This window comes from Mobula birostris, chromosome 26 (genome assembly GCF_030028105.1).
Source record: "Mobula birostris isolate sMobBir1 chromosome 26, sMobBir1.hap1, whole genome shotgun sequence".
Lineage (NCBI taxonomy): Eukaryota > Metazoa > Chordata > Chondrichthyes > Myliobatiformes > Myliobatidae > Mobula > Mobula birostris.
Window position 1 is genome coordinate 7,329,613 of NC_092395.1, and position 13,416 is coordinate 7,343,028.

Sequence of the window (13,416 nt, forward strand, 5' to 3'; positions counted from 1 at the left end):
GGCCGCATCAGTATCACCGGACGCAGTATATCACCCCAGTCGACTCACAGGTGAAGTGTTGCCTCACCTGGAAGGACTATCTGTGGCCCTGAATGGTAGTGAGGGAGGAAGTGTAAGGGCATGGGCAGCACTTGTTCCGCTTACTCTCCCCAACCACCGGGCTGCAAAGCATTGTTACCAGGCCGCGAGGAACTTTATGATTTGGCAATATGAAACGATATGAGTCAGCTGCACCTTTCCTCATTTCCTGTCACGCCCTATTGAACTTGAACGCCTCCCCCCATTGGCCATTGGCCAGTCCGCAAGCATATCGTCAATATTAAACCGGTCTGCAGTGCAAGAAAGATTGGGGATCCCTGGTTTACAATGACCAATTAACCTACCAACCAGTATGTGTTTGGACTGTGGGAGGAAACCAGAGTACCTGGAAAAAACCCCTGCATTCCACAGATAACGTTGGAATTGAAATCCGACCTCTGACGTTCCCAGGTCTAACAGCGCCGCGCTAACTGCTACGCAACCATGGCGCCTGAATTTGCGTTGCCGTGGCTCTGAGTGTGGTTTGACAGTGATTTGTGTGGACAAGTTTCTTCATTTACCCCCAGTACATCCACAGGTGTGTTGATCATTAACACAAACGGTGCATTGCACTGTATGTTTCGATGCACGTGTGATAAATAGATCTGAATCTTCAATCGGGACGGCTTCTGATATTTCATTGTTAGCAAGAGTTGTACAAGTCACGTTGGTGGAATTGAGGTGGGGGTAATGTGTTTTGAAGTTCCAGTAATGGTTTAACCCTGGTAAGAGCTATATACATATTAAGGAAGCAGTATTTATCTATTTATTTCATTTTTATTAATTATTTTGTGATACAGTGCACAGTAGGCCCTTCCAATCGTGCTGCCTCAGCAACCCCCGACAAACTCGCTCAATCCTAACCTAATCACAGGACAGTTTACAATGACCAATTAATCTACCCGGTACGTCTTTGGACTGTGGGAGGAAACCGGAGCATGCAGGGAAACCCACGCATTCCGCGGGGAGGACGTAGAGACTCCCTATAGAATGGTACTGGGATTGAACATTCGACCAACCCAACTTCCCACCACACCGATGCTGTGAGAATGAGGTGCCGCGATGGTTTTAGTACCCTGTCTAGATGGTCCTGTAAAATCATTGATGTGTCACATCAGATAGGTTATAAAACTGGAATCCCACTTCAACACATGAACTCAAACTCAGCAAGTGAGATAGTCGAGTTTAGAATATACACCCACCCCAAGAGTTGTCAGCGGGGTTGGGTGAGGTTTATGCCAGGCTCCTCTTGGTATAATGCAGATCAGCTCCATTCCTACAGCTCACCGAGGGACTAATGCCTCATGGTCTTCAAGTGCAAAGTGTTGGCTTGTAAAAGCCAAAGCCTGAACAACTCTCAATAACCCCTTTCTCTACAGAGCAAATGAGAAGATGAATGAATCAAACAAAATTTGCCTGGATTAATGTAATTTCATGCAGGTGCCAGTCGATGGAACTAGCAGATCAATGGTTAGGCTCGGACTAGATGGGCTGAAGGGACTGTTTCTGTGCTGTAGTGTCCTATGAGTCTAATTTAAACAATGATTGACACTGTGGTGCAAATTGCAGAGCCGCTGCCTCACAACTCCTTAAACCTGGTTCAATCCTGACATCTAGGACTGTTCCAGTGGAGTCCGCACATTATGCCTGGGCTCTTCTCACATCCTAAAATCAATGGACTCATTGGTAGATCAATTGACCACCGTAAAGAGGAGACGCTGGAGGTGGCGCAATGTGGTGACCATGCTCGGTTGGGATCTCCCTTCGGTGCTGCCCTCCAGTGTTGAGCGGCGGAATGACAGGCTGGATTGCAGTAGCTGTGCACTGCTGCGAATCTGTACAATCAATTTGCAGGACGTGTCACTTAGGGTCTTTTTTGCATGACTATGTTTTTTTTTGCTTGCTATTTTGAATGTGTTGTGTATGTTTTGCACCTTGGCCCCAGTGGAACACTGTTTTATTCAGCTGTATTTATGTATGCTTGAATGATAATTAAACTTAATTTGATTATATTTTATTTGATTGTTCTTTTCTTTGAAACGAGATACAGCATGGCAGAGGCCCTTCTGGTCACCCACTTACACCCCCGTGACTAGCGGGAGGAAGCTCACATGGTCATTGGGAGAACCTGCAAGCTCCTTACAGATGGTGGTTGGAATTGAACCGGGGTCGCTGGCATTGTAATAGTGTTATGCTAGCCACTACACTACCATGCCATTCTTGGTGTAGGTGGGCACAAGGGGATGGAAAGAATGAGGATTAGTGAAAGAATGATGTAAATGGAAGTTTGCTGGTCAGAACCAACTCAATGGGCTGCAGGGTCAGTTTCTGTGATACAGGGCTCCATGACAAAACCATTGGGAGCAAAGGCACTGTTATATTCAAGTGTTTCTGGTCAAAAATTGTCCTGTAAGTCTCAAATCCTCTATGCTCCATGAAATGGTATCAGAACTTCTTTCAGCGTCTCCGTAGAATTATGTCGTCATCAGAATCTCTCCTCCAGCGCTTCATCTTCTCTGTTGGGTACAGGTTGAACACAGCTTGCTTCCAAATTTTCTTGCTTCTTCCGCAAGCTTGTTCCAGAGGTAATGAGAGCACCATAACCCTTGTTCTGTGAGAAGGCATACGCTGACCGACGACTTGATGAATGTCTCTGGAAATCTGTGACTTTATCGTCTGCCATTTGTTCTTTCTCATAAGTTGCCTGAAAGTAATCAGAAAGGAAGTCAGAGGATTGTAAGAATTACCATTTTCTCTTGAATATACATCACAAGTATTAACCTTAAGACCATTCAACATACAGTACTGTGCAAAGTCTTAGGCACATATATATAACCAGGGTGCCTAAGACTTGCGCACAGTACTGTAGTAATTTTATGTATTGCATCGTACTGCTGCAAAAATAAAACAAATTTCATGACACATGTGAGTGATGATAAACCTGATTCTGATCTGGGTCTCTATTGTGGACTGAGAGTGGGAAGGGGACAGGGAGAGGGGGATCACAGTTGGGAAAAGAGGAAGGGAGAGGGGAGGGAGCAGGAAGCACCAGAGAGACATTCTGTAATATCAATAAACCAATTGTTAGGAATCAAATGCCCTTGCCTGATGTCTCTGCACCTGCACCATCCCCGCACTTGGCGCTCCACCCTTGCCATTCCCAACATCCTTTGCTCCCATCAGATTTACAAACTCATGCTTTGCTTTCACATTGACAAATACAGTACCGCGCAAAACTCTTAGGTACCCTAGCTATATATTTGAGTCTAAGACGCTTGCACAGTACTGTAAATTTATTTAAATCATTCCCCTAATTTACAAATGTTTGATTTGAGTTTTTGCTATGTCAATATTGACACTTTGAGGTGCATATCTTCAATTAATGAAGCTATTTTATGGATAGGACTGGGCTGTATCAAAATTTGCACAACATATTTCACCCAGCATTTTTAATTTATAATATTTTTCAGGAATGTACCTTACCTGCAAATCAAGAAATGTCTATAATTCAATTAAAACAAAACATGGAATTTCACTTGTGCAATAATCGTAGGCTCCTTAGGTCTGTGTGTGTGTGTGTATCTAAGACTTTAGTACAGTCCTGTAGGAGCTGATTTAAGCCAATCAGCCCATCGAGTCAGCTCCACCATTCTATCATGGCTAATTTATTATTGCTTATTGCTTTCAAACACATACTTCTGCCTTCTCCCCATAACCTTTGACACCTTTACTAATCAAGAACCTATCAACTTCCAGTAAAGGCTGGTTATTATGCATTGCAATTGTTCACAATTGGGTGTATTGCTGATGTGTTACCTGTACAATATGGCAGCTAAGACATGAAGGGTGACATACAACTTCATCCACTTGATTGAAAGTACATTATCAACAAAATATCAAGGTTACAAGTAAATTATGAAATAAATTTCAACATTTACCAGACATTAACTTATGTTGTCTGTTCCCAAGCCCACTGGAATGAACTGCCACTCATCCACCCACTCCGACACTCAGCTCTGAACTGGAACCAGCCTTCTAGAGATTCTAAAGATTAGCTTATCTGCTGGTGAAGTGAAGTGTTACGTTAAAGTGCTACCGTGCTGTGCTCTCCAGCACATCAGTCAACCTCCCTGTAGTCCAGTATTGGTTAAGCTTGCATGGAAATCAGAGATGGGTTGAGCAATGAGCAGCTCCAAGCCAGGAGGTCATGTCAAATCACTGACTCCCATCTCCATCTTTGCTCTGCATTGTATACAGACATGTAGAGTACAGTAGGAGCAGAGGTAGGAAGTGGCCAGTTTCAGCATTTAATAAAACATGATGAAGGAAGCCCTGAGCACCACCAGAGATGGAGGACCTTCACTGCTGCCCTGCGTAAAGAGAGAAACAAAGGAAGAAAGACAGAGAGAGAGAGGGAGAGAGAGAGAGAGAGGGAGAGGGAGAGGGAGAGAGAGAGAGAGAGAGAATGAGAATACGGCAGGTAATCAGGAAAGTGTAACTGGGGTTCCAATAAGCTCACTTGATGGGCTGATTGGCTTAATTCAGCTCCTACAGGACCATACTAAAGTCTTAGATACACACACACACACACACACACACACACACACACACACACACACACACACACACACACACACAGACCTAAGGAGCCTAAGATTATTGCACAAGTGAAATTCCATGTTTTGTTTTAATTGAATTACAGACATTTCTTGATTTACAAGTAGGGTACATTCCTGGAAAATATTATAAATCAAAAATGCTGGGTGAAATATGTTGTGCAAATTTGGTGCAGCCCAGTCCTATCCATAAAATAGTTTCATTAATTTAAGATATGCACCTCAAAGTGTCAATATTGACATAGTAAAAACTCAAATCAAACATTTGTAAATTAGGGAAATGATTTTAATGAATTTACAGTACTGCGCAAACATCTTAGACACAAATATATAGCTTGCTGGAACCTCAGTTACACTTTCCTGAGTACCTGCAGTAAGTAAGTAAGTGAGTATCTCTCTCTCTCTCTCTCTCTCTCTCTCTCTTTCTCCCTCCCTCCCTCCTGCCTGTTACACAGGGCAGCAGTGAAGTTCCTCCATCTCTGGTGGTGCTCAAGGCTTCCCTCATCATATCAGTAGCTCGGTTTTCATTACTGTCAGTCATTCAAGTCCCAGGTGGAAACTTATGAATACTGTCAGATACAAATGTAGAAGGATACTTCATTGCTGTTTCCTTAACAGTGTTATTTGGCGAGTCAGGGTAGTTAGCCCTGAGTGGAATCCCTGAACCTGGAGGACCATAAGGCCACTTTTACTCTGGCCTCTACCCTTTGATCTGTTTGACATGGGTGACCCTACCAAGAGCCAAAGCATAAAGCCCTGATTCCAGCCAACAGAGCTCTCCGGGTCGTCAAGGTATGCAAGCCTCCAAACCCAACGACAAGGTTATGGTCCTCTTGGAGGGTCAATATATATCTACTTCTGCATTAAAAACATTCAATGGCTTGCCTTCCACTACCTGTTGAGGAAGAGAGTTCCAATACTCAACCTTCTGAGAAAAAATATCATATCTCCAATTTAATTGGGCACTACTTATTTTCAAAAAGTGACCACTATGTCAATATCACAGCAAAGACCCAATTCTGCATCAATGCTATTTATGAAAATCATAAAACCCTTCCGCGTTATCAGTAAGGCTGCAGAGATGAGTATAGGTACTCAAGATCAACCCCAGGACTTGTACCTCTTTCTGGTGTCTCTTCTCCTTCCCTTTCTCCCATGATCCACTTTCCTCTCCTATCAAATTCTTTCTTCTTCAGCCCTTTACCTGTTCCATCTATCTCCCAGATTCTCACTTAATCCCTCCCTTTCCCGATCCACCCACCTTCCCCCTCACCTGATCTCACCTGTCACCTGCCAACTTGTACTTATTCCCCTCGGCCCCACCTTCTTATTTTGGCTTCTTCCCCATTCCTTTCCTGTTCAGAAAAAGGGTTGTGGCCCGAAACATCAACTCCCTCTAGATGCTGCCTGACCTGCTGAGTTCCTGCAGGATTTTGTGTGTGTTACTTAGCAAAGCTGGTTATATTCTCCAGAACTTAAAAGTGAATGTGCAAAAGTGGAATTTACAGCTGTAATTCGTCTCTCTTCCTGAAGAAGGGTCTAGGCCAAAACATTGACTCTTCATTACTTTAACTTATTTCAATAAACTTTAAAAAAAATGCTCGACCAATAGAACAGTTCAAAGCACCAGCACTTACACTTCCAGCATCTTTGGAACCAAAGACTTGTAAAAGAACTCGGGTTGCAATGGAAGGGATAATATTGATAGCGATGGCTAATAGGATGGTGAGCCAAAACAATGGTTGTTTGAAAGCATTCAGAGCTGCTCCTACAACATGAAAAGCAAAAACAATTTAGAACCACAATCACCCTAGCTTATTTTCTCTTCACATTCTGTAGCAAAATGTCAATGAATGTAATTGCAACAATTTATAGCACAGAATGTTACAGCAGAATACTGGTCCTTTGGCCCACGATGTTGTGTTGATCATTTAGTCTGCTCTAAAATCAACCTGACCCTTCCCTCCCACATAGTCCTCCACCGTTCTATCGTCCATGTGCCTATACAAGAGTTTCTTAAATCTCCCTAACGTAGAGTGGATGTGGAGAGGATGTTTCTAATAGTGGGGGAGTCTAGGACCAGAGGTCACAGCCTCAGAATAAAAGGACGTCCTTTTAGAAAAGAAATGAAAAGCGATTTCTTTAGCCAGAGGGTGGTGAATCTGTGGAATTCATTGCCATAGATGGCTGTGGAGGCTAAGTCCTTGGGTGTATTTAAGATGGAGGTAGACAGTTTCTGGATTTGTCAGGGCATGAAAGGTTATGAGAAGGCAGGAGAATAGGATTAAGAGGGATAATAAATCAGCCATGATTGGATGGCAGAGCAGATGCAATGGACTGAATGTCCTATTTCTGCTTCTATGTCTTATGGTCTTATGACAGCATGAGGAAAAGTTTTATACACAAGTGGCTGACGTCTATTATGAACTGCTTGAAAAGATGGCAGAGGGAGAGCCAGCCGAGGGCATCGAAAGGTAACTGCGTCAGTACTTGAATAGAAACAATAATTGCAGAGCTATCAGGAAAGGGAAACTGGGGAGAAACAGGAACTTTGCCCCTGCAGAGGGCTGTCAAGGAATCAAAAGAAAGGCCTCTTCTGGTTTCACCATTTTGCATTTCCATGACTCTGTTGAGTCTAATAATAATATTGATAATAAACTATTCCTAGAGCGTTTTTCATACAGACGATGTAGTTCAGAGAGCTTTGCAATGGGATAAATTGCAAACATGAAAATAAAAGAGAAAAAGATGTTAGTTAAATGCAAGGTTAAATAAATAGGGTTTTGAGCTGGCGTTTAAAAGTGTCAACTGAGTCTGCATCCCTTATAGTTTAAGCTACTGAATTCCACAGTTTAGGAGTGCAGTTCAAAAGAAGCTGACTTGCTAATTATTTTTTGAGGGAAATTGCTTGAATTTAAGAGGCCAGCTGAAGAAGTTGTGAGAGTTTGAGCAGGATTATAAAATAAAAATGATTTGTGATGTACTCCGGTCCCAGAACACTGAGAACTTTAAAAACAAGAGTTGTAGGATTTGGGACATTACATTGTGGTTGTGTAAGTTGTTTATTTATTTATACATTTCTTGAAATACAGCATGGAATCGGCCCTTCTGGCCCTTTGAGCCACGCCGCCCAGGAGCCCCCGATTTAACCCTAGCCTAATCGTGGGACAATTTACAATGATTAATTAATCTACCAACCGGTATGTCTTTGGACTGTGGGAGGAAACTGGAGCAGCCAGAGGAAACTGACGAGGTCATGGGGTGAATGCACAGACTCTTTATAGACAGTGGCGGGAATCGAACCTGGCTCACGGGCACTGTAAAACGTTGTGCTAACCACTACAGAGCGGCCCTTGTTGGAGGGAGCACACTTGGAATACCACATACAGTTTTGGTCTCCCTATGAGAGAAGCCACCATTAAACTGGAAAGAGTGCAGAGAAGATTTACGAGGATGTTACCAGGACTAGAAATCCTGACTTATAGAGAGAGGTCGGCCAGGTTTATTCCTTAGAATGGAGGATTATGACGGAGTGACCTTAAAGAAAGTTTAAAACTATGAGAGGCATAAATAAGGTGGATTGTAACGAGACTTTCTTCCAGGGTATGGATATAGGTTTACGGTGGGAAGGGAAAAATTTAAAAGAAACCTGAGGAGCAATTTTTCCATGCAGAGGCTGGTGACTATATGGAATGAGTTGCCACAGTAAATGGGTAAGACAGATACAATTGTATCAGTTTAGATACTTGGAGAAGCCCATGGAGCATGAAGGAACTTTGCAGGAAATTGGAACTTGCTGGGTAGGCATGAATTTATTGGGCCGAAGGGCTTGTATCTGTACTGTATTGTTCTATGACTCTGTAAATGCTCTGTATACTCAAATACCAAAGCAAGAGCTGATGTGTGTGTGTGTATATATAAAAAATTAAACAATAAAAATTAATTAAGTATATAAATTAAATGCATGTTTTTTAATTAAATGTATAATTAAAATGTGGGCATGTGGCCAAATGGTTAAGGTATTCGACTAGCGACCTGAAGGGTAGTGAGTTCGAGCACCAGTTGAGGCAACGTGTTATGTCCTTGAGCAAGGCACTTAATCAGACATTGCTCTGCGACGACACTGGTGCCAAGCTGTATGGGTCCTAGTGCCCTTCCCTTGGACAACATTGGTGTCGTGGAGAGGGGAGACTTGCAGCATGGGCAACTGCCGGTCTTCCATACAACCTTGCCCAGGCCTGCACCCTGGAGAGTGAAGACTTTCCAGACGCAGATCCATGGTCTCGCGAGACTAACGGATGCCTTAATTAATTAATTAAAATTAACAATAGCATAAAAGTTCCTCCCACACCTCAAACGGCGAATCGGGCAGCAATATTTCCATTTCTTTAGTGTTTGTCTGTTTTATAGAGTCACATTGCTAGCTTGATGGTCAACCCAGCAGAGGTGGAACTTTTGCAAGGAGTCGGCTGGATTCGAACCCAGGACCTCTCGCCCCAAAGTCTGGGTGCGGATGCCACTACACCATTGGCACAGACAATAGCAAATAATAAGAGCAAATAATGCTGCAAATTCTGCAGGTGAAAAGGGTCTAATTAATGACTTACCACTGAATTGGAACATATCCGGTTTCTTCTGAGTCAGGGAAGGGCTCTGAGTTAAAAGGGTGATGCCAAAATAGAGGCAAACACTGATGAGAATAGACAACACAGCAGGAACAGTCCAGTAGGAAAACTCCAACATTACCTGTTTAGAGAGCACGTCATTAACTAGAAGCCTTCCAAATACAAAATTCCGCAACGGACGATCCCAAGCCCAGCTGCAGAAGGAGAAGGGTTCAGCATGGGGCCAGCAACCCTATCCGGTAAAATCCCAGAGCCACAGAAATGCTAACAGAAACTCCAAAGACCTCTTCCCTGGGAGAGGATAGACACATCATGATGGGCTATACCTGGAGACAGCTTGAAAATCTGGCCCAAGACAGAGGGCTTTGGTGTGCTATTGTTGGTGGCCAATGCCCCAGTACCGATATACGTTTAACTAACTAAACCTCCAAATACGAACATTTAGTTATTAAAGAAGGTGTCACCCTTAATTAACGCAGATTGTAGATTTGGATTCTAATTCAGGTTTATGATGTCTTCTAGTTTCTAGTTCTAGTTCTGGGGGCTCTTTTTTGTTACTACTTTTGGGCGATTGTTGAATTGGTACGACCTGCAGAGGAGGAACACTGAGCTGAACTGTACTGAAACAAGCCTTTTGATTTTGTGTTTTAGATTCTGTTTTCCCTCTTTTTTGTTGCCATTTGCGTGGGTTTTTTTTGCGCGTGGCACAGAGGTGGGTTTGATGTTTGATGTTTTTTGACTGGTTTGGTTCCATAGTTCTTCTATGTATCGTTTTCTACAGGGAAGAGGAATTTCAGGGTTGGATACTGCAGGGAAGAGGAATTTCAGGTTTGCTTACTGCAGGAAGAGGAATTTCAGGGTTGGATACTGCAGGGAAGAGGAATTTCAGAATTGATTATGACAATAAATGTACCTTTAGTCTTGAATTTTTGAATCTTTGTATTCCAAATACCTTCATACAAGGATACATTCCCTTCGACAGTTACAACTTGAAAAATATATTAAACTCCAGCAAGTACCATTTGAAACATTGGAATCTATAGCACAGATGATACCTGCACAACATTATGGGCCACAGTGTCTGTCCAGTGCCATTCTATGGCACTGTCAAAGTGGGGAGAAGGAAGAAAAGGTGTCTCCTAATCATTTAGAAATTCAAGAAATAAGTCTACTAATGAGTGAAAGGGCTACAGTTAAACAGTATAAATGTCCTCTGTGAGCCTGCAGGGTTGTGAGAGGGTGACGACTGCAATTTCCATAAGACACCTGAGCAGAATTAGACCATCAGGCCCATACAATTAGGTTTAATATTCCTCTCAACCCCATTTTCCTGCCAATGACCTTTGAGTGTTATGGACTATCAAAGTCACTTGTTACATGTAAGTATGGGAATTTTTTTTAATTAAGCCATACCACATGCAACAATATCTGCTTTTGCACAGACTGGAGTAGCACTGCAATCTCATTTTCGTGAGCAATGACAATAAAGTTCTATTCTATTCTCTGGCTAAAGAAATTCCTCCCCATCTCTGTTCTAAAGGGATTTTCCTGTATTCTGAGGATATGCCCTCTGGTCCTGGGCTCTCCCACTATTGGAAACATCCTCTCAACATCCACTCTATCTAGACCTTTCAATATTCGATAGATTTCAGTGAATCCCACCCCACCCCACCCCCATTCTTCTAAAAAATAAATTTCACATTATAAAAGCCAGTGCCAATGACTGTGAGTTTTTTCCCTTGGTCTGTAGAGTGGGGGTACCGATCTCAGGAGACTGTCAAGGCTGTGAAGTATGGTGGGGTTACTGATCTCAGGAGACTGTCAGAGTGTGACTGTAGAGTGAGGTTTATCGATCTCAGGAGACTGTCAGGCCTGTGAGTCTTTGGAATTCTCAGTGATCGAGTTCAAGGCTGAGATCAATTGACTCTGGGGATCCAATTCCCAAGGGAATGAAGGAATATTGGGAATGGCTCACAAAGTGGAGCTGTATGGACCAACATACATAAAATGCTGGAGGAACTCAGCAGGTCAGGCAGCATCCATGGAGATGAATAAACACTCGATGTTTTGGACCAAAACCCTTCATCAGGACTGGAAAGAAAGTGGGAAGAAGTCAAAATATGACGATGATGGGGAGGGAAATGTGTACAAGCTGGAAGGTGATAGGTGGAGCCAGGTGGGCAGTGAGGGGAAATGAAGAAAGAAGCTGGAAGGTGATAAGTGGAAATGATATAAGGCTGAAGAAGCAAGACTTTGATAGAAGAGGGCAATGGACTGGGGGAGAAAAGGAAGGAGGAGGGGCACCAGGGAGAAGTGATAGGCAGGTGAGGAGAAGAGAAGAGCTGTGAGTGTACAGTGGGGTTACTGAGTGGGGGCCAGAGTGGGTAATTGAAGAAGAGGAAGGGTGAAATTACCAGAAGTTGGAGAAATTGATATTCATGCCATCAGGATAGAATATGAGGTGTTACTTTCCCAACTTGAGAGTGGCCTCATCGTTGTGCTAAAGGAGGCCACTGACCAACATTTCAGAATGTGAATGTAGATTGGAATTAAAATCGTTGGCAACTGGGAAATCCTGCTTTTTTGCTGATAGAGTGAAGGCGTTTGACAAAGCAGTATCCCAATCTATGTCAGCTTTCACCAAAGTAGACGAGGCCACGTTGGGAGCACTGGGTACAATAGACCACTCCAATAGATTTGCAGGTTAAGTGTTGCTTCACCTGGGAGGACTGTTTGGGGCTCTAAATGGAGGTGAGGGAGGAGGTAAACGGGCAGGTGTAGCACTTCTTCCATTTGCAGGGATAATTGCCGGAAGGGAGATGAGTGGGGGAGATGAACAGACAAGGGTATCACAGAGGGAGCATACCGTGCAGAAATCGGAGAGTGAGGCTAGGGGGAGGTAAAGATGTGTGTGATGGCAGGATCACAGCTGGTGTTCAGCTGATCAGTGGACCAGGAATGAAGAGCGATGTGAGCTACGGTTCTGATTTCACCCATACTATGTCACCAGACAGCATGGTCTCAGAAACCCTTTAATCACTGTAGTGGAATCTTTAATCATGGGCTTACCTCGATATTGACAGTCAGCACCACAGCAGTGCCAACCGTCATGGCCAAAAGCTGGTAATCTGACAAAGGTATGCCACCTTGGCCAACATTCTCCAAGAGTGCTCCGTACGGAATGAAGAACAAAACCAGCGAACTTAGAAGTCCGTGAAGTAGAGCAAATGAGAAGGTCTTGTAGTTAAACAGCTTATTCTGTTGTCCAATTTTGTAGCACTTAGGTGATCTGATACTCTGAGTGTCACTTATGTCCTAAAATTCCAAAAACAGACAGAATTAGAAGCAGAGCAACACACGAAATGCTGAAGGAACTCAACATCTATGGAGAGGAATAAACAGTCAACATTTCGAGCTGAGACACTTCATCAGGACTGGAAAGGAAAGGGAAGACCCCAGAATAAGAAGGTGGGGGGAGGGGAAAGACGACAAGCTGGAAGATGACAGGTGAGGCAGGTGCGTGGGGAAGGGAGAATGAAGTAAGAAGCTGCGAGGTGATAGGTGGAAAAGGTAAAGGGCAGAAGAAGAAAGAATCTGATAGGAGAGGAGAGTGGACCATGGGGAAGAGGGAAGGGGGAGGGGCACCAGCAGGAGGTATTAGTTAGGTGAGGGGAAGAGAACAGGCAAAATGGGGATCCGGATGGGGGGAGGGGGAAATGGGATTGGGTAGGGGGTAAGGAGAGACGCGGGAGGAGAAAGGGGGGAAGGGGGAAAAGGGTAAAAAGGGGAGGGGGAAAGGGGAAAGGGGGAAGGGGAAGGGGAAAGGGGAAAGGGGAAGGGGAAGGGGAAGAAAGGGGGAGGGGGAGAAAGGGGGAGGGGGAGAAAGGGGGAGGGGGAGAAAGGGGGAGGGGGAGAAAGGGAAGGGGAAGGGGTGGGGTAAGGGGAGAGGGGAGAAAGGGGAAGGGGAGGGGGAAGGGGAGAGGGGAGGGAGGAGAAAGGAGGAGGGGAGGAGAAAGGAGGAGGGGAGAAGAGAAGGGAAGGGGAGGAGAAGGGGGAGAAGAAAGGGGGAGGGGGAGAAAGGGAAGGGGAAGGGGGAA

The 13,416-nt window shown here is 44.1% G+C and overlaps 1 protein-coding gene across 6 annotated transcripts in view; it reads right to left on the minus strand.

Annotated features, from left to right (window-relative positions):
- Positions 1-847: 847 nt before the first annotated feature.
- The window catches only part of LOC140188351 (phospholipid-transporting ATPase IC-like), a 158,616-nt gene continuing 146,047 nt past the window's right edge, over positions 848-13,416 (minus strand). For all 6 annotated transcript variants that reach the window (XM_072244525.1, XM_072244522.1, XM_072244523.1 and 3 more), the window contains 4 exons: positions 12,389-12,634; positions 9,302-9,440; positions 6,332-6,462; positions 848-2,782 (listed from right to left, as the gene is read on the minus strand). In XM_072244525.1, coding sequence (XP_072100626.1) covers positions 2,564-2,782; positions 6,332-6,462; positions 9,302-9,440; positions 12,389-12,634 — 735 coding nt within the window. In that variant the 3' untranslated portion in view covers positions 848-2,563. The remainder of the gene's footprint in view (positions 2,783-6,331; positions 6,463-9,301; positions 9,441-12,388; positions 12,635-13,416) is intronic.